Source organism: Haliotis cracherodii, unplaced genomic scaffold, assembly GCF_022045235.1.
Source record: "Haliotis cracherodii isolate W230 unplaced genomic scaffold, xgHalCrac1.p SCAF_11, whole genome shotgun sequence".
Lineage (NCBI taxonomy): Eukaryota > Metazoa > Mollusca > Gastropoda > Lepetellida > Haliotidae > Haliotis > Haliotis cracherodii.
In genome coordinates, this window is record NW_027266266.1 from 35,539,599 (window position 1) to 35,561,755 (window position 22,157).

The 22,157-nt window shown below is 39.1% G+C and overlaps 1 protein-coding gene across 1 annotated transcript; it reads right to left on the bottom strand.

Moving 5' to 3' along the window:
• Window positions 1-346: 346 nt before the first annotated feature.
• On the bottom strand, window positions 347-3,468 carry LOC139456445 (collagen alpha-2(I) chain-like). Its single transcript, XM_071238157.1, has 3 exons — window positions 3,390-3,468; window positions 620-1,480; window positions 347-366 (listed from the first exon to the last, which is right to left on the bottom strand). The coding sequence occupies exons 1-3, from the start codon at window positions 3,466-3,468 to the stop codon at window positions 353-355; spliced, it is 954 nt and encodes a 317-aa protein (XP_071094258.1). The 3' UTR covers window positions 347-352.
• Window positions 3,469-22,157: the final 18,689 nt, after the last annotated feature.

Consider the following 22,157-nt stretch of genomic DNA (forward strand, 5'->3'; position numbering starts at 1 on the left):
AATCCACGCACCCACAGGTCAGTCTCTGGGCCATTGCACAGTCAGGTGAAATTCCAAAAAAATATGAACACGATCAATTCACTGGCAATGTTAGAAGGTTAATTAAAAAATAATAATTATCTTTCCAAATTTAGTGAGTTAGCCAGGTGAGACATGTTTCGTAAAGCTATAAGTAGTCACAGCATGACTGCAAGCTTTGTAACGGGGTTGATGGCTCTAGCCAACAGACGGATAAACATATTCTTAATATCTTCCCAGATCCCTCACAATGATTAGGACAAATACTAAAGAATTGATTATATTTTATTCACAGAAAAATACTTTAACAGTTTTGCAATCTTTCGAACGGTGATTATGGAATGGCGCCTGTAAATAATAAAAGAATAAAAGTTAGGCAACGAATCTTCGATATCTTGCAATTAATGCAACCAAATATCAAATATGTGACAGTGTATTTCTGTTAAAACTTTCCTTAAGCGTTTTTTTACAATAGTGTTAAAATCCTCTTAGAAGAGGGGATAAAATGAAACGATTCATACTTTCAGAAGAAATGTTTCCCACTCGACCAAATGTACAATAAATCAAAACGTCACTCCAATCCCGGGTAATAACAACATACCTGTGAATCCAAGTGAGCCGCACACATCCCTGACTCGTTGGCCGACGTTAAAGTTTCTCGCCGCCCAGTTGCAGAACTGACTCAGACCAGGCCCACTTGGGCCAGTTGGGCCAGTGGATCCTGTTGCCCCAGTGTTCCCTGTCTCCCCCGTAGAGCCTGTGTTTCCTATCGGTCCCCGGGTTCCTATTTCCCCCTGTGTTCCTTGAATTCCTTGAGTACCAGACACTCCCTTGGTGCCTATCACGCCTTTTGTCCCCTCGACACCTTTTGTTCCGGTGGCCCCCGTTCCGCCAGTACCACCAGTCATCCCTTGTCCCCCAGCAGTCCCTTGATTTCCTTGGTCCCCACGAGGTCCTGTATCGCCTTGTGTTCCTTCGACTCCACCGCTACCCACGACACCTGTACTTCCCGTATTTCCAGTTGAGCCCATCTGCCCTTGGCTACCAGTATCTCCAGTATTTCCTGTGTTACCCGTATATCCAGTAACTCCTCTTGTGCCGGGAGACCCGGGAATACCTTTGGTTCCTTTAGATCCTTGATTACCTGGAGGCCCTCTCTCGCCCTTCTGTCCAGGAGCACCTCCATCACCCGGCGCACCAGCCACCCCACTCAAGCCAGTGATCCCTTGCGCTCCGGTATTTCCGGTGTATCCTTTTAATCCCGTGTATCCTTTGTTACCAGCAGGCCCGTTTGAACCCGTGTTCCCACCTTCACCATTGGGACCCATTGCACCAGTGTAACCTTTCATTGTTCCCGAGTCTCCAGTATCCCCTGTTGGCCCTGGGACGCCTGTTGCCCCAGTGTTCCCCGTGGGACCAGTTCTACCCGTATTTCCACTCTGCCCACGTGTTCCTCGTCGATCTAAAACAAAGCGAAAACAACGATATATATATGCTCTGCCAAAAAAGAAAGGCAAAAGTAGTAATGTCATAAATATCTGACAGAGTGTTGCCGACATCTATGCAAAATTAATTCCAAAAATGAATTGGTAATTTCTGAATGGATTGGAATCGATATTTATGGAAAGAATGGGGTACTGCAGAAATGTTGTGCATTGATGGAAAAATCGCAAAAGCACAACCACGCGAGTGCTTAGCGCCGAAACTCACCAACATGACATCATTTGTTTGGCTATAAAACGTTGTGTTTTCTTTTGCGGTAGCCAGGTTTTTCCGCGTAGCACCAAGCACCGTTGCACGAGTACGGAATCGTTATCAGACACACGGGACAACAAAGGATCTTCCCAGATCCGGCCGACCTCCTATCACATATTAGGACAGGTCAGATTCATACGGCTACGTCACTTACGTGATAAAACCACCACGGCCACCTGTAAACGTACGGCAATATCAGGATTGCGTAGGATATCAGCCCAGACAGTGAGGAACCGTTCACCCGCTCAAGGTATTCGCGTTAGACGACCAGTTCGGGAGTCATTCCGACGGACCTTCATCGTCGGCTGCGGTGTCAGTTGTGTCTAGGTCACTAGGTGTTGCCACAACTGCGATGGAGAAAAGTTTGGTTTCGTGACGAGTAACTATTCATGCTTCGCCGTGCGGATGGTAGACGTCATGTTTACAGGCGTCGCGGGGAGCGTTGTGCACGAAACTGCATACAGTAAGTGCACGCATTTGGTGGTGGTAGTGTGACGAAGTGGGCAGCCATCTCCTACACTGGTAGAACTGACTTCTAGGGAATATAACAGCACAACATTACAGGTAGGAGATTCTTCGGCCACACGTGCTTCCTATTATTCAACAAGCGAACGTCATTTTCCAACAAGACAAACCCCGATGATGGCTTCCATGGGACGGCAGTCAGTTTTGGACTCTAATGGTGGCCATACAGGATATTGAGAACAGATGACTTGTAAATTTACTGTTCCGTGAGTGCCATATTGAACCTGGGTCCATGACAATAATGTATAGTATTTTTGAATAATCGATGACAATCTGTTGATTATTTATATGCTTTATAAAATATACATCTAAAATCAATTTTGCGTTTCTTTTTTTTACAGAGTCTACATGTGGACTAGTACGTTAGCTTCCAAATAGAGTACGCGAGTTGGGTTTAATGCAAATATTAGCAATATTGCACGATTGTCATGGCGGTGGTCTCCCGAAATGGGCTTCGGCTTGACGTGTTAAGCTTTAACCAGTTGGCTAACCCACCGTCCCTTAAAATGTAACACTCTTTATTCTGTAAAATAAAGGGGTAGAAAATCCATTTGGTAAAATGAAAATAGAGTTACGTACCCTTATACAAAAAGGTTTTAAATTATGTGATCCGTTATATTACATAACACTGAACATAAAATAGTCCCGTGAAATTGGATATATGGAAACCAGTATACAAACTGTAAAAGAGTGAGTCAGTATGGTTTTACGCCGCTTTTAGCAAAATTCCAGCAATATCACAGCGAGGGACACCAGCAATGAGCTTCACGCGATGCACTCATGTGGGGAATCGAACCCGGGTCTTCGGCGTGAGAAGCGAACGCTTTTAACACTAGACTACGTATACCCCACCGCCCCACAATCATGTGAAGAAATACTTGAACATACATTGCTATAAACACCGGAGAGGGACGGATGCAGACCAGCCTTGTGAGATGTGAACGTGTTTTTGTATAAACGTGGCTTAGAGAAATGTTCCACTGTTGCTATCAGCGTACGATGGACGTAGGAAATGGTTAACACTGGGGTACTTCTATAGGGCGACCAAATATAACATTCACCCTCTCATTATTTTACTGAATGATACTCACAGTAGACACTTGAACGCGAAAACGAGGCATCAGCCATGTTGACAATAACAAGAATGACGAAGATTCCTGAATAATTCATAGTGGAGGCGGTTGATGAACGAATCAGTGATTCATGCTCTCCTGTGGCCTCGTTCCACTTATATAGTATTGCAGTGGGGAACATGCAATTTCATTGGATTACAGCTTTCAGTGATACCACAACTCATTGGCCAGCTGTTGACTTGGAGCAATTTGAGGTCTCTTTGCACTGATTGTATATCAAATTAATTGCCTCAGAGTTAATCTAAATAATTACGCGTCATCCAACGTACGTCGATTCCGTTCTAGACGCGGTGTCTAGAAGGCCAGAACATATGTTGTTTGCTAATCAAAGACTACCCTCAACATTGATTACACCGAAGCTTTGGATCTGGCCTCGAAACTCCCATCACTGCTGGTACAGGGCATTTGATAATCTGCACTACTTAACAGGACGTCGTCCGGGGTAATAGGGGTTTACTGTATACAGATAAAAGAGCCTCTATGTGTAGCCGCTAGTGATATTAAACGAAAAGTTTGATAACGAGTGCGAAATGCTTAAAAAAGACAGATGTAAATATTTAAATAGATTTAGAAATGGCAAAAATGAAAGTAACCTAAAAGAATATCATGCCGCTGGAAACAAATATACTGCTATCTGTAAATATAAACAAAATAAATATGTAATGGAGAGGAAACAAAGGTTAGAGAAAAACATAAATAATAAAACTGCTTTGGTCAGAATTAAAAAGCATGAATAAAAAACACAGAAACATGAATAACATAAGTATTGATGACATATGTATGATATGTCACATCAGAATCAGAAAGCGTCATTTTTAGAATGTAATGATGATGTAAATGAGGATGATAACAACGACGAAACTGATGAAATTGTAGCTGATATCCTTGATTCCCTAATTACGAGAGAAGAAATTTTAGAAAGCATCCGACAACTTAAGTGCAATAAATCCTCTGGCATTGATAATTTAATGCCTGATTTTTTCAAACATTCAGCAGACCTGTTAGTACCATGTCTTGAACTAATATTTAATGTCATTTTAGAAAACGGAACTTTTTCGAATTCATGGTCGTTGGGAATAATTGTACCTCTCCATAGGAGCAGGGATATAAACAACACTGATAATAATAGGGATATAACTCTTTTGAGCATTTTTACCAAGATATTTACTTTTATTATTGATAAAAGATTAGTGTATTGGGCTAGTACAATGAACAAAATTGATGAGTCACAAGCTGGATTCAGAGAAGGATATAGTACCGTGGACAACATATTTATATTATATTGTTTAATACAAAGATACCTTAATAATAAGTGTGGAAAGTTTTTCTGTAGTTTTTGTAGACTCTGTGCAGAGGAAGAAACTTTGTAATCTTTTTAAAACTCTGGATTAAGTTCTAAAATGAATACATTGTTATATAGCATTTATGAAAATATAAAAGTCTGTGTTAGAATTAACCATTTCTTCTACATTTTCAAGTCATTTAGGAGTACGACAGGGTTGTATCTTAAGCCCGTTCCTGTTTTCGTTTTTCATCAATGAATTTGCAATGCAAATATATAATAACTGTTCCTATGGAATTCAACTACACCCAGAAGAAATATAATTGTTTTTACTTTTGTTTGCAGACGATATTGCACTATTTTCAAGTACTATTAAAGGTCTACAGTCACAAATTAATGAGTTAGAAAAGTATTGTGATGAATGGAAATTGAATGTAGAAAATAGAAATAAAACAAAAATTGTTGTATTTAAAAACGGCGGTAATTTATCAAAATGTGAAAAATGGTATAAAAGTAACCAATTGGAGATAACACGTTTTTATAAATATTTAGGAGTGTATTTTACTAACCGTCTTTCATGGGCATATCATGTAAGCCAAGCATTCCCACAAGCTCAAAAGGTATTTATTGGTATACAACGAAATGCATGTGGTCTAAACTTTGATTATATATACATTTTTCAAAACGATTAAAGTAAAAAAAAGTCCAATTTTATTGTATGGTGTAGAGATTTGGGGACTCTCAAAAGTAGATGCTATAGAAAATATTCACTTGTATGCATGTAAGAAATATTTAGGTGTAAAAGTTAATACACCCGGGTTATGGTTTATGGTGATTGTGGTCGCTATCCACTGTATATTTTTGCATATATTAAAGTTATCAAATATTGTTACGAATTTTAAATATGCTTTTGAATAGATTTCCAAAAAAGTGTTATAATATGTTATTGTTGTTTGATTCAAATGGTAAAAGAAACTGGGCAACTGGTGTTAGAGAACTCTTATTTGAATCTGGTTTTGGTAATGTTTGGTATGATCAACGGGTCAATAATACTGCTGAGTTTATCCAGACACTGAAACAAAGACTAAAAGATATTTTTTACAATCATGGAATGTTTCATTAGCAGTATCAAATAAACGCTTTTATCGTAATCTTTTTAAATCTTACATTTATAGAGAATGCAATCTCGTTGATATTACCATACCAAATTATAGAAAAGCATTGGCACGGTTTCGTTGCATGTAGCATTGAAACATGCAGATATATAAATACCCCACGAGAACAAAGAAAATGTAACATGTGTAACTTAAATGAAATAGAAGACGAGTATCACTTCCTTATCAGATGTCCATTATATTTAGAACTAAGAATAAAATACTTACCAAAATACTATTATAGTGAACAAAATACTATTACAGTGAACAAAACATATGTAAATTTTATTAATATGTGAGAGAACAGAGGTTGTAAAGAATTTTTCGATGTTTATTCACCATGCTTTTGCCCAGAGAAATGAAATTGTTCACTGTTAATTAAATAATTTCTATGCCAGAATAAAATGAGCGTATTTATGGTTGTCATGATGTATATATGTGGGAGATAATTTATTTCAATTTGACGTTCAATTTAATGATTAATTATGTTGAATTGTATTGTGTACGAAAGGCCTGTGGCCTCTTGAGTACGAAATAAAGATTGATTGACAACAGGACGTCTTCCGGAGTAATAAGGGTTTACTGTATATAGATAAAAGAGCCTGGTATCCGCAGGTATCGTCATGTGGCTGTAAACACGCCGACACACACACTCACTCACTCACTCAAGGCAGTGGATCGATATAGAGGTTTACGGTGTAGCAAAATGGATGTAAACACGCCGACACACACTCACCCATTCATTCAAGGCAGTGGATCGATAAAGAGGTTTACGGTGTAGCTATATCGATGTAAACACACCGGCACACACTCACTAACTTAATCAAGGCAGTGGATCGATATAGAGGTTTACGGTGTAACTACATGGATGTAAACACGGCAACACACACTCACTCACTCACTCAAGGCAGTGGAACGATATAGAGGTTTACGGTGTAGCTATATCGATGTAAACACACCGACACACACACACACTCACTCACTCACTCACTCAAGGCAGTGGATCGATATAGAGGTTTACGGTGTAGCAAAATGGATGTAAACACGCCGACACACACTCACCCATTCACTCAAGGCAGTGGATCGATAAAGAGGTTTACGGTGTAGCTATATCGATGTAAACACACCGACACACACTCACTAACTTAATCAAGGCAGTGGATCGATATAGAGGTTTACGGTGTAACTACATGGATGTAAACACGGCGACACACACTCACTCACTCACTCAAGGCAGTGGAACGATATAGAGGTTTACGGTGTAGCTATATCGATGTAAACACACCGACACACACACACACTCACTCACTCACTCACTCAAGGCAGTGGATCGATATAGAGGTTTACGGTGTAGCTATATCGATGTAAACACACCGACACACACACACACACCCACTCACTCACTCGCTCACTCAAGGCGGTTGATCGATAAAGAGGTGTACGGTGAAGCTATATGGATGTAAACACATCGACACACACTCACTCAGTCACTCAAGGCGGTGGATCGATATAGAGGTTTACGGTAAAGCTATATGGATGTAAACACGCAGACACTAACTCACTCACTCACTCAAGGAAGTGGATCGATATAGAGCTTTACGGTGTAGCTATATGGATGTAAACATATCGACACTCACTAACTCACTCACTCACTCGCGCAAGGGAGTGGATCGATAAAGGGGTTTTCGGTGTAGTTATATGGATGAAAACTCGCCGACACACACTCGCTCACTCACTCACTCAACGCAGAGGCTCAATAAAGAGGTTTACGGTGTAGCTATAATGGATGTAAACACGCCGACACCTTCACTCATTCACTTACTCAAGGCAGAGGCTCGATTTAGAGGTTTACGATATGTAATGACACTCACTCACCAAAAGCGGTGAGTTGCTTTAGAGGTTTACATGAACACACGTGAATACAGCAGGGTGGAGATGGAGGGTTGACGTTATATATATAGACCAGGACCTGTTTTACAAAGTGATCCTCGCGTTAAGCACTCATGATCGAGCTTAAAAAGGAAGTTCAGTGCATGTCTTGACACATTTGCAAAATGGATCATTAGTAGTTACACAAGACATCGCGCAGCAGCGTTAGAGCAGTGGTGTGGTGTCTTCAACAAACAAGAAATCTCTGCGACTGTGGTTACAATATATGTAGGAAAGCGAAATGTACGAAACCTTCCCAGTTGAAAGTTCAGCACATGTATTGAAATGTTCGGCCACAGTGATGCACCACGTATGTCCTAGGTTACATCACATAGACAGTTCTACTTTGGCGCAACTTACACTACTTCTTATGCCAGCTGAAGTTGACATAATTCACAAATGTCCTTTACCTAGCTAAATTATAACCAGTGAGATGTAATATTTGAATAAAATCTTGTCTTGTAATAAGACAAAGGTACCAAGATAACCTTCCAAATTAAAACCATAGAAAATATACAACAATTTCCTCATTAATACACGGTTCACATTCAAAATGATAAGGAGAAACAGCATGTTAGTTATTCTTAAAATGAAATGTACGCTACCGTTATATAATAGAATATAGAATATAATAGAATAGTTGTTGGGATCTATTCAAACTACAATTGTAAATATCGGTTTTCAAATCGAATTTATGGTTTTGTAATGTGCGTTACTGAAATATTCGTTACCTACTATCATTTTTCGTGAAATTAGCTTTGTTTTTAAGGCTAGGGGCGATGGGATAGCCTAGTGGTTAAAGCCTTCGCTCGTCACGCCGAAGACTCGGGTTCGATTTTCCACATGGGTACAATTTCTGAAGCCCATTTCTGGTGTCCCCTGTCGTGATATTGCTGGAAATTTGCTAAAAGTGTCGTAAAACCATACTCACGCATTTACTGTTTTAAGGCTAACACGTGCTTCTTTCAGTCTACCATGGGTTGCAGGCAAGCATCCAAGATTGGTTCAGCTAGACACGATCATGTTTTGGATTATACTTTGTATGTATGGCAGATGGTGTGTTTTCTGTTCATTTGATTACATGTGCATACAATCTTGCAAAACACCTAGTGGATTTGTTTCAAACAAGATGAAAATTAATACATTTATATGTCAAGTCTCTGTGCACAGATACTGTTAGAACCATGTTGTGTATATTTCAGAACATTTCATTTTTTTCGTCGTTTAACGCCGAACCGAGTGAGTGGGTATGGTTTTACGTCACTAAGCACTACTGTAGCTATATCTAGGACGGAGTGTTTATATGGGTCCAGCTGTCCCAGTTAGTATGAATGTTAGTGATAGCTACTGATCGTAGTAGGGTTGGGTTTTCTTTTGTAAGTGACTTCTGATGTAAAAGCAGTGTCAACTGGGGGAGTTTTTTAAAGTCCAGGAGGGGTGTAACCCTTTGTAGTGACTTCCTGGTGGTTGAATGTCATCACAGTTGTGACGTCGGATGAGTTCTCGTACTAATATCCCAGATGGCTTTAGTGAGGGAGTTTTTTCCGAGCTAGTGCTTCATCTCGGGTGTTTTTGTCCTGCCACATCTTTTTCACGAAAGGGTTTGATGTTCGTCCCCAGAACGACAATATTGCCTCCTCTATTCTTAGTTTCAATGGAAGTTCTCCTGTTTCTACTTGCTGTTTTAGTGAAGTGCCTGTTGCTGCACTTGTGGTCAGCATTAGGGCGTTGTATTGTATTCTGTCGGGGCAGCTCAAGACAGTATTTGATGCTGAGTGAAAGTCTATTTTTGATTTGTAGAGGTCCAGCTGAGTGTCCCTCGATGTGCCCAAAGATATGCCTGAAATTGACCGTAAAACGTTCAGGCCTTTTTGACATCTATTTTCAACATATTCTATATGTTTGCGCCAAGTGAGGTGTTGATCAAGGATCACCCCTAGAACTATTGCGGACTTTTCGAATCCATACAATTGGGATCGATGCTCATGGTATCAATCACTCGATTGTCTGGTCCAGACTCGATTATTTACAGACCGCCGTCATAGAGCTTTAAAATTGCTGTGTGCGGCGTAAAACAACAAACCAACAACCTTATTTTAACAGCTAGCGACCTATCTTGCAGGAAGGTGTCTATGAAGTTTGCCATGTTCCCTTCTACTCCATTTTGTGCTAGTTTTGAGAGGAGTCTGTCATGCCATACCGTGTCGAAGAGTAGTATAGGTAATGATGGTTCTGGACCACTTCCACTGGAGCCGGATTTATATACCTATACTGCTACTTCAGGTTGCATTTTTTATGCCAAAATGACTATGCGATTCCTCGATAGTCATGAGTTGTATTAAACGAAACATCAATATTAATTAATAATGAATAAAATTTACTATAGCCCACGAGGATATTGGAAAGGCATAGGAGCAATAAAAAAATTAGCCACCGCGGTTAGGTATCTAAAGATGTGGCCAAGGATTGGTTAAAGAAACAAGCGTTGTGGCAAATATATTTACCGGCACCGCGTTATATACCGAGGAAGAAGTTTGATATTTTTCCAACGAATGAAGTTCATCAGGCTGACCTCTTGTTTCTTCCTCATGATAAGGTAAAACGCAAAACGTATGAATACGCTTGAACAGTAGTGGATGTGGCTAGTTGATACAAAGAGGCTGAACCATTAACCTCGAAAGAATCAACAGAGGTAGCTAATGCACTGAGCCGCATATATAAACGCGGACCGCTAAAATGGCCTAAGCTATTTCAAGTAGATCCCGGTCGCGAATTTATGGGATCGGTAACAAAACTGTTAACAAAGCACAATGTCGAAATCGTCCGTGGTGAAAGAGAGGCCCACCGCAGTCAAGCTATCGTTGAAAGATGTAACAGGACATTAGCGGAACGTTTGTTTGGCTATCAGTATGGGATCGAAATGAAATCTGAGCGATTGAGATCAACCGAATGGGTGACACGATTATCAGCCGTTGTATCAGCGCTGAATAATGAAGTAACGAGATTAATAGGGAAGAAGCCATCCGATGCTATTAAAATGAAATCCGTGACTTCCAATTCTTCAGCACCGAGGAGAGGCAAAGAACAAAAACTTCCGGATAGAGTGAGGGTAAGATATTTATACCAGACCGGTGAACCCGAGGGAGGCCTACATCGCGCAACCGATCCCATATGGTCCCTTAAGACGTTTAACATTAGTCGATTGGTTACGAAAGAAGGAGAGCCTATTCTTTATTATCTTCAAGATGGACCGGGTAGGGCATTTGTACGAGAAGAATTGTTCATAGTTCCCGACGGTACGGTATTACCACCATAACCATAAGCATAGGTAGTTACACCATCATTATCAATCCATCTCTTTGTATCTAAGGGGGATAATGATGTCTTGTTCATTCTTTATCCATATATCCTATGATTGTAACTTCTTAAAGAGTTCATCTCGTGTTTGAAGTTCTACCATTAAATAATGCTTCTTTATACTGTTCGTGTTTGATATGCTTTTTTACCACATACTTTTTAACACCCTTAGCTTTTCTTATCTCTACATTATCAGACTTCTTTATAGAATACATCTTAGGTCTTAAACCTACATACTCCGCTATAGGGGTCCCAGCACATTCATCCTTCATCTTACCTAATACCTTTTTATTTACTACGCTGTGCAGTGGATTATCTTTAGGGTAATCGCTTGTGTCGTACATATCTATTTTTTCTGCCATATCTTTATACACATCCTCGGTTTTTATTTCCATCAACAAAGAATCTGTGTCGGTATATAACACCTCGCATCTATCACCGTATTGCTTCTTTAGTTTGTTGTAATAAAAGTCATACATTAAGTGTTTTGACAAGTCGAGAATACTCATACCGACGTACACTGGTCTGTTGAATTTTATATTACTCTTCTGCATATGCAACGCGGCTAAGTCGTTATCGAATATCTTGCTTCTGTTAAAAGCCGGACTGGCTATAAGTTTCCTGAGTCTTTCTTCCTCATTAGACCTGACTAATTTAACATCAACACCCTTCCTTAGATTCTCCATAGTTTTACCAAATACTGAGTTATTCATGAGCTTATATAGATTCTTTTCGAAAATCGCTGGTAGCTATCTTTCTTAAATCTGTGTTCAACCTTACATAGGGCTCCATCCAAGGGCTTTGATCAAACTTTAGAACTCTGTGTATTTTCTTTAGTTTCATACCTAATGATAGATACAACTGGAGATTTCTGTAGTGAAATATATATTTTGTTTTATCCATCAAATTTGGTACGAGTTTTTCTACGTTAGCTAACCTACTATTACCCATCAAGGAGCGTTGATATTCCGACATCCAATCTTTATTAACCATTAATCTTTCTGGAGCTAGCGAATAACTGTTATGGTCTTTATGTAAGGAACTTGGATATTCTAGGTCAACTTCTAGTATGTACCCTTTATTCTCATCATTATTATGGATATCGATATCATCGACCCACTCAAAACCACCTGTGGGTAAAGGTTGACTCATAGCCCATCCGTACAAATTGTTAGCGTCGAGATATAATATGTGCGTGTCGGGTTTACTCGGATCGTATCCTTCCACTAATTTATTATTAGCCTTAGAATACCTTTTCGCTGCCATCGATATACCACCTCTTAATCCTTTCTCAATAAACAAGTGCATATCGTAATCTGTGAGTAGTTTTAGTTCTACACCGGTCTTCTTCAACAATGCATCCCACGATAGTCCGGGACTGGAATAGTACCATGCCGGGTCCAAGCCGTATTGTTTTAAACACATCTTTCTAAATATCTCGAATATATCGGCGAGTAACAGTACATCGGTATTTAAGTACAGATCGTGATAATCACCTAAATTCTTACAACCTAATTTATCCCAGACCGTCAGAGCGTGTTCATAATCGGCATCTGTTATTTTAGATTCTGTTAAGTTACTATAGAATGATTCGAGGGGTGGTAATTCAGTTTCTTCGAATCGAGACCAATCATCCATATATTCGTAAGGATATACACCTTTTCTCAGCAACAAATGACGAGTTATCTTATCTGTATATTGATTTGTTATCGTGAAGTCATCGGGATTGTTCGCATTAGCTAAATTGTCCAGGGAAGATAACAGAAACTGTACGGAGTCTATGAATCTAAGCCCATTACTTTGCTTTATTCTAGATTTCCCATCCTTGTCCCTATAATGTATAGGTTTAGTCAACGAGAACGATATGTATTTTTCCATATTGTTAGGAATGCACGTTAAAACGCCGTCGGTCTTTGAGATAGCTTGCATAATGAGATGTGAATCGTATCCCCTAAGGTTATGAAACACAACGGGGATGGGTATTGTTTGAGAATTCATTTTTAGTTTCAAGTTACACTCGTTATGCGCGGCTCCCCGATAATTACCCGTGACGTGGCAATGATCTCTTACAGAATCCCCATTCAGGGGTTTATTACAAAAATGACAACTCGTTGACTTCTTATGGGCCCTCCAATCATCCCTCGTCATACATTACAACTATATATCCAAACCCACAAGGAATATGTTCTTGAGTTTTGTACGTAAAACTACTATCTTGATTACTATGGTTGGTATTTTCTATGGGTTTGATAAGCGCTTCAAAGTCGGCTTAAATTACGTACGGTACTGGCATTTGATTACAAAAATGTTCAAATTTTAATATATTTTTTCCCTCTTTAGGCATATCGATCCTGATAGCGGTTTGTCCAACACCTCTGCAGTCTTCTTTATGCTCTTCTAATAGATCTTGTCTGCTGTACCCATGTAGGCATCTTTCGCAGAAATATTTCTTTCTAGCATGTTTTGTTTGATCGTATAATAGCCTGTTTAAACTCTTTATCCACGTATAATGATATTTTCCATCTTTTTCGATCAGAAATGAATTGATTCTAGGAATATGTTCCAGAGCGGAGCTTATCCTGTGTACAACAATTCCCTTAGAATGTCCGAAAACATTTATAGCTACATTATTTTGCTTTTCCACCTTATCAATTTGTGTTATTGGTGTAGGTTCGTCTATACTATCGAAGTTGAGTCCATCGTTTTGGAGATAGCTAGAAGGTCTATCCGGATGCTTGCCTACGGGGAACAATGCAGATCTTATCATCATTCTTAAACAGCCATCTGATTTAGTTTTTACGTTAATTAAGGCTTTTTTCTTCTTATAATATGGGGGTAAATCTATATAAGATCCACCTTTGAAGGGCATATAATTTGCTATATCTTAATATAAACTATCGATTTTATCCACACCCCAACCCGAACCTCTATTAGTCCAGCGTTCTAAAGTTTCCTGTATCCTCTGAATTGATGTATCTAATGATGCGTTTATAGTATCGGAATCGGTTATAACTTCTTGATTGCTACGGAAATATGGTTCGGTATATTCGGTGCTATCGTCTGTGTTACTTTTACTCAATAACATTTTAATCGTCAGCTGGTATTTTATAATATGTAAATCATCTAACTCCTCGTTAATTTTACTCGATATGATGGGCTTAATATCGTTAACTTCCATGTTGGAATTAATATCCATCTTCCAACCTCTGAGATATTTACCAACGCCGGCGGATATGGGTACAAATATTAATTCTTGTTGTTGTTGTTGAATATTAACATCATCATTATTATCTAGTAAAGCAATCAATTCAGCTCTTCTCATTCGAGAATAACCTCTCAGCCCACTGGTTCTCGCTCGAGCTTTGAGTTCTCTAACAGTCTGGGGTTTGTTATATTCCAAACCTAGTAAGGTAATCAATTCAGCTTTTCTCATTCGAGAATATCCATGTAGACCACGTTGCTTTGCCATAGCCTTCAACTCTCTGACAAAAACCATTGTGGTTGAATGGTATATGCAAAATGAGACAAATGTCTAATTGGTTGTTTTCATATATCTAAATACGTATTCTCCCCAACCTATTCCTCTCATTGATGTAATCTCTCTTCCTAGCATAAATAATCTGGTTCCTGACCCTCTCAGCACTGTGTTTCTTACATAAACAATAACGACCTTTGACCCCTATCCCGCATACAGAACACGTATAGTTTATGTTTCCGCGCCTGATATAATAATTGTGTATGCCGCAGTAAATAATATCAACACAGCGTCGATTACATAGAGTCGTCTTACCCATGAGTGTAAATTTGCAATTATTCATGTTTATACATCTATCATATCATTTGTCTAAATGCAAATCACATCTACACTGGTGAGATATTGATTAGGCTATTTATAGATTAGCTAACTAGGTCACTGGTGATGCATAGCCACAGCTGTCACTGCATAGCTATTGTATAGCTGAAAATCAATAGAGTAGATAATCCCATAATCACAAATGTGACCTCGCGGTTCTTTTGTTCCTCTGACGGTGTATAAAACTGACTCATTGTTGGTCTCGGTATTGGATTGAGTTTTTCCCCATAAACGAGGAAGTATTCATGCATGGCAGATTCGACATCCTTAAACGTTTGAATTGAATGTCCTTCCTTAAGCAGTTTTTCATGAATAAAGTCTAATCTCTTCATTCTCTGCTGCGTATATTGTGACTGGGCTGCTTGGAGTTGTTCCATTGCTTCGTTATGTCGTTTACGCTCCTCTTCAACTTCTTTAGCGTTTGATTCCCTCATATTAGAAAATAAATAATTACTCCCCGAAAAAGCTAGAGCATTAACAATAGCTCCACCGACCATCATCGCAATTGTTGCCATGGTTTATATTAATATAAATATTCAAATGTTTAATTACTTCATTATGTCTTCCGGGATAAGCCCTTGTTTGATGAGCATATCCTTCGTTGCCATAGCCAATCCAATATCCAGAACCATCATACCGATGTCAAAACTATTAAAATCTAGCTTGGGAGGTGTGGCTTTAGTAATCATTTTAGCCATACGAGCATAGCCAATGGCCAAGCCGGTGACCACCGCTGAATGATACGTTGCGTTTACCAACATTTTACTGTCTGTAACTGGAGTAGTCATGCTTCTTATAGCATTATATGAGGACTAACCTCTAATTGAACTTGTTGTTGCATCGGGGGTGACGTTTTCTCTTCTCCGGTCCTATAAAAGAACCATACAGCCGCTATTCCAGCAACTCCTACTAGTGCCCATGTTTTAATCGGATAAATATTTGAATTATTTATTAATTTCGCTTTGCGCGCCAGTCCTCCCTTTCTTCCTGCGGCTATTTTTTTTTGGTTATTAGTAACTCTGGGTTGTTTTTGGGTTTGTGGTGGTTCCTCATTCACTCGTTGTTCCGCAATCTGTTGTGCAGTTATTTCCTCGTTCACAATCTGTTGTGGTGTCACCTGTTGAGTCTCCATTATTATTAACTGGGCACGTATGTTTAAATTGACAATACCTAGCCGTTATTAAAGCTGTGGTGAACGGAGCTAAGAACATTCCGTATCTATGATAAAACTCACAGCTCACTGAGCTTATAGCGTGTTCGATGAATGGGTCTTTCTCGAGAGATTCGCATAAACACATGCGATGTTCTGCCGGGATAGGGAGAAACGTACTAGCTACGACTGCGTATAGTTGTAACATAGCCGACCCTATCGTTTTAGTCATGGTAGCTCCCAGTCTAGACTCGTAACGTGCGTACAGTTTTTTAATCTCTTCGTCGGTCATGTTATCAATTTTTTCGATGGTATAATTTTCTCCCAAATATTGGGAACATTTTCCACCTGCTACCAAAGCAGCGAGTCTTTCTCTATGTTTATCTAAAGATTTATCTACATCAGGCTCAGATTCTTTGAGCATTTGTTCGATGAGTTCGTCGCATATCATAATGTAATACCTAAGGAGATATTTAAGTCTAACATAATGGAATATGACATATCCAATAAATCACATAATAATGAACTGTTGCGAAAGAATGATGATTTCGAACCACATTTTATGTCATATTAACCGCTAATGTTCAATTTACTACATTTTGCTATAATTTTGCTATAATTTTGCTACCTTTTGCTATAATTTTGCTACATTTTGCTAAGCAATTGCATAAGCAGCTGGTTGATCGGTTTTTAATACGAGTTTACTGTGCTTCGTTGCCGCTAACAGTTTTCTGACTTTATCTCGTTTGAGCTTGGTATAAATGACATCATTTTCGCGTAAACATTCCTCGAATGAATCTCGGTCTTTGCAATGAAACAGTTCTACCCATTTGGTCTGCTCACTGAGATCTTTCAGGACAGAGTTGTATTTTTGAGTAAGTACCCAAACGCTATGTTGAGTATGCCGACCGGAGAATGCTAAATACGAAAGCATATCTTTCTTTTTTGTTAATTCTTTACTCGCGCTGCAGTCGTCTATTACGAAAAGGGTTGATTCTCCTTTGTATTTTTCGTGACATACTCGTAAACAGTCTTGTAAACGATCGCCCGGATCGACTCTGTGTACCCCGGCGTCACTCATTACCCAATCTCTCGATAGGTATGTTTTTTTAACGCTTATAGTCGGGAACAGAATAATAATATGATGGAAAACGTCCCGATAATGACTTTCTAAAATTTCTAGAATAAAAGCTGTTTTTCCGCAGCCCGTTTGCCCGCATATGATAGCGCAGTGCGGATCTTTAGGTAAAAGATTATTAATAGATTGCTCCCATTCTGTATATTAAGTTGCGCATCCATAATCACGTACAAATATATGTTTAATTTATCAGCCGATTCCTGAAGCTTCATTATCTGTATGGTGGCACCCTCGCTAGCATTTTCTATTCTCATCCCACTGCCGTGTAGTTTGTCATCCTCCGTTGTTCGCATGTCGAGCCATAGCGCGTACTTGGTGGTGAGGTATTCACCCATCGATACACTCCCGAGAAACAGATCTTTCACGACCGCGTTAACTTCCGGGGATCGTCTTATAGAAGGAAGTTTTTTAATCTCATCCCACTGGTGATACGCTGGCATTCCTTGGCTATATAGTTGATTAGGAACGCCCTCGATAGTTAATTCTACTTTCGTAATTTTGGGATTGTAGAACTTCTTGGTATTTCTTTTAAACGCATCGGAAGGGTCCTCAAACAACATTAAAATACCCTTCAACGACCTCGTGGGGACGTTTAGATTGATATTCCACATCGTATCTTTTCTGTCCCTCTTGATCTTTCGTTGTCTCAGCACGCGATCGTACAAAATGGCTAAACTTCCTGAATAATGGTTACGAATTTGTCTGGCTAATTCGGGATCCGTTATCATATCGTACTCGAGCGAGATATTGTCAATGGAATAGCTAGCATCTTCAGCAGCTCTGACTACTCTACCGTAGTCATTAAAAGTGAGTTCGTATTCTAACCTATCGCCTAGGGATGCTTGATAAAAGGGTATGTGGGAATCTTGTAATTCAAAGTCTAGGGGAACATAGAATCGGTAACCTAATGCGTCGGCAACGGCCTTATCTTTTTCGTTGGTATCAACACCATTTTCAGCACCCACGCGCAGTCTCAATGTGTTCTTATTACAAATACCTGGTACTGTAAGTTTTCCCGCTCTTTATCCTTTATCCAGAGATCCATGTAACAATAGTATACATCGCTATCGTCGATACTCAAAACCTCATTACCGCTAATTTTAATGGCGATTTTCTAAACGATAGCACGACCTATGTTCTGAACGGGCTCTCTGTTAACGTCGGTAGAAGTCAAACTAATCGTAAATGCTAGTCGGACAGTTCCCGGAACTAACACATCGTGTGCGCCGAGATTAGGAAAGCGAACCAGAAACGTTTGATTCTGATCGATGGTACTAGGGTTATTAGTTATAGTTACAGACGGACGAATTGCTTTGACCCCTAATGGATCTCGAAGTCTACGTTGTGGGTTTATTGCGAAGACATTGTTATACTGAAAACATGTACCCTATGTTTAATATAAAAATGGATGATTTTGAACTTAATGACTTAGATCAAAGTACCTTAGATAACTTTGATAACCAGAATACAATCAAAGATACTGATGAAACCAGGTCTAGTAGTCTTAACGATGAACTTTTACAATCAAACGTCAATGATTATTACGATGCCTTAAAAGAAGATAAAAATTATATTAACCCAATAGGTCGTGACTATTCAAAGTTTACGATAGATAGTAAAGGAATATTGCGACTGCGTGGCGAACCTTATGCATTCTCGTACTCGTAAGCCCCTAGCCTTGTCTACGATAGCCAGACGTCGTGGTGGTATCAACCTTATTCGTGATAAATTAGGTTTTGTAGACTACTCACGACCTCCCGCGAAGACTACTAAGGTTCTTAAGACTGTGCGTACTGAACTCAGTAACACAGATAATTTGGAGGCTGCCTCGATGGTGGCCTCGAACGGACTCGATGAAATCTTGGGTACCATTGATGATCCTCATTGAGGTATCACCATCCTTAGAGTTCAGTATTAGGGAATTACGAGGTCTTGACAAGGCAATGCAAACAATGCGGGGAGAACTCACAAATAATATGGCCAAGATATCCGAAATCGACAAGCATATAGTTTACGAGAAAGCAAAACTTGACCAGGACCTCGATGAGTTCAGTAGACCCCGCGTAGCGGAAAGATTGCGTAACTTAGAAGATGAAAGATTGGCCTACCTCGAGGCTGCTTCCACTAATAAAGAGGCACTTCGTTCTCAAATCAGTAGAATTCGAGAAACTATCGATCAAGTCCTCAACGATGACACTACACTGGCCGATAAAATAAAACATTGTTCAGAGAACAGGGAATAACAATTGCCAGTATTTTAACCACGTTGGGATTTATTATATCGACTTTGACTCTCTCGTTAACCGGTGGCAGTACATGTGGTAGCGGATCACCGCCCACACCGCCTAACGATATAAACGGGATAAAAGAGTGGATAAAAAAGCATTTAAAAGCATTAGGTTCAGCACTGGGAAAGCTTGCTGAGAAAGCCGCGGCCGCACTTCCCGGTATAATAGGGAGTATAGTTTCCTGGCTATTGAATTTATTAGCTAAGACCACCACTTGGCTTAGTCAAAACTTGTGGGGGTTGATCGTAGCAATCGCAGGGCTGTTGTACGTATTCACTAAGAACTATTTAACCAAATCAGTTCATTAAGAACTATTTAACCAAATCATGAGTAAACCAGCCGCGACTCCACCTAATACAAGCGCTGTTTTTTCATCGATATGTTGTTGATTTTTAGCCGCAATATCCGGTGGCACAAGTGCGTCAGTAGATGTTTGTGAAACATGTGGTGTTTGTGGCTTGACTATTCCCTTTTCGCCCGTGATCGTTTGCGTTATTAATTCAACGTTCATATCTGAATTTATACCTGGTTTTTGTTGATCGATAGCGATAACAATTTTATCATTATAGCCTATCACTTGACCGATCTTAAGTTCCATATTACTCGGAGACATGTATAGTCCCGGCGCATAAACGAAGTCCACTTTGGATTGAGCGTACTGTAATGCATCTTGAAAACACTTTATAGACGATGGTATGTCAACTGGTGAATTAATGGCGTCCTCCACGTTTGAGACAAACTGTTTTTGCGCATCCAAGAACCGATGATTCCCGTTCGTGTTTGCGATTGCGCTCCGAGAATTGCCGATACATAAGTTCTTATCGATTCATTAACTCTTACAAATCCTGGGTTAGTAAAATTATTTTCCGTTTTATCATTAAAGAATTCATTCCAATCGTTTGCGGTATCGTTCATTTGTATAAATTTTTTAACAATATAAATTAAACCACTCTTAAAACTCATAATATCCCCTCTCCAATCGTTACTATAAAGTTCCCAGCCTTTATAGTAATCACCGGTTTTTAGACGATGATCATACATTCTTGCGTAAAGTTTGCTGGTACTGTACAACTTACCAAAATTAACTGGAAATTTATTAAGTACTTTATATACATAATCGCTTTCTACTTTGACGGATATTTTTTCCTCTGTGTAAGGAACACCCTAGACCATGGTTTGCTCCTTTAATACGCCAATCTTTACTCGTAGAAACATTAAATTCCTGACAAATACGCTCATACGCGGACCTATCATAATTATTATTTGTGGAATTCCATGCTCGATCCTGCGGTAATGGAGCACTAATTTAAGTATACGTCTAATCTGATAGTACACGTGAAATGTTATAACAGACTTATTAGATACGCCACATCCCGTTGTGGCACACCATATGGCAAAGTTTAACTGATTCTGACAAAATTGCATCGGATTGTGAAACCAATCGTGCACCATTTTATCGCTAGTTGCCGTGACCCTGTACTTTTCAAAGATATCGGGGAATTTAACGAAAAATTCAGCACCAGAGGCAGTTCAATAATCGATTGATTAGTAATGTATCTCGATTTCATATTTAAGTTATGATATAGTATCATTGTATATCTAATATGTTTGTTACACTCCCGGGAATAACAAATGGTCAGTCTATTGAACTGCTTCATACTATCGATAACTCGGATGGTCAGCTAGAAGTCGCCCTGTGTGATGTAACGTATTACCCACGGTGGACCAATATAAATGCTGCGAGAGGTTATAATAATGAGACAGAAATAAATGGTAAAAAATACATTATACCTGATGGGTATTACAGTGTATGCTCACTCAATGATGAATTTTTTAAGCCTAATGGAGCTAGTCTCACACAAAATGAATCGAATGGGTTACTGAATTTAAACGCTGGAAAAAATGATGTAAAGATTTATGAGAACTTAGCATACACACATGGAAATAACAGAAATCAAGACATCAAATCAGGGACTTGATTTACCCGATTTAGTTCCCTATAAAGAGTTGTGCATCCATCTTGATCAAATCAGTACGAGGGATAATATTCAACAAGAAAGTCCTTTAACTCTACTCAGAAGTGTTCCAGTGAAGGATGAAAAATATAATAGCGGTAGAACGGAATCTTTCTCAACATTACAATATAAAAAATTAAAGCGGGGTATTATTTCAGACCTCAAAATTTCTGTATTAGATGTAAAACACCAACCTGTACATATAGGATACTTAAGTGTAACACTCCATATTATAAATAATGGTTTGCTTTCCATATTTAAGTTATGATATAGTATCATTGTATATTTGATATGTATGTTACACTCCTGGGAATAACAAATAGTCAGTCTATTCAACTGCTTCGTACTATCGTTAACTTGGATGGACAACTCGAAGTCGCTCTATGTGATGTAACGTATTACCCGAGGTGGACCAATATAAATGCTGCAAAAGATAATAATAGGATAGTACTATTATCCCCATATGGTACTAGCGAATCCATTACTATACCTGATGGGTATTACAGCGTAAGCTCACTCAATGATGAAATTTTTAAGCCTAATGGAATTAGTCTCACACA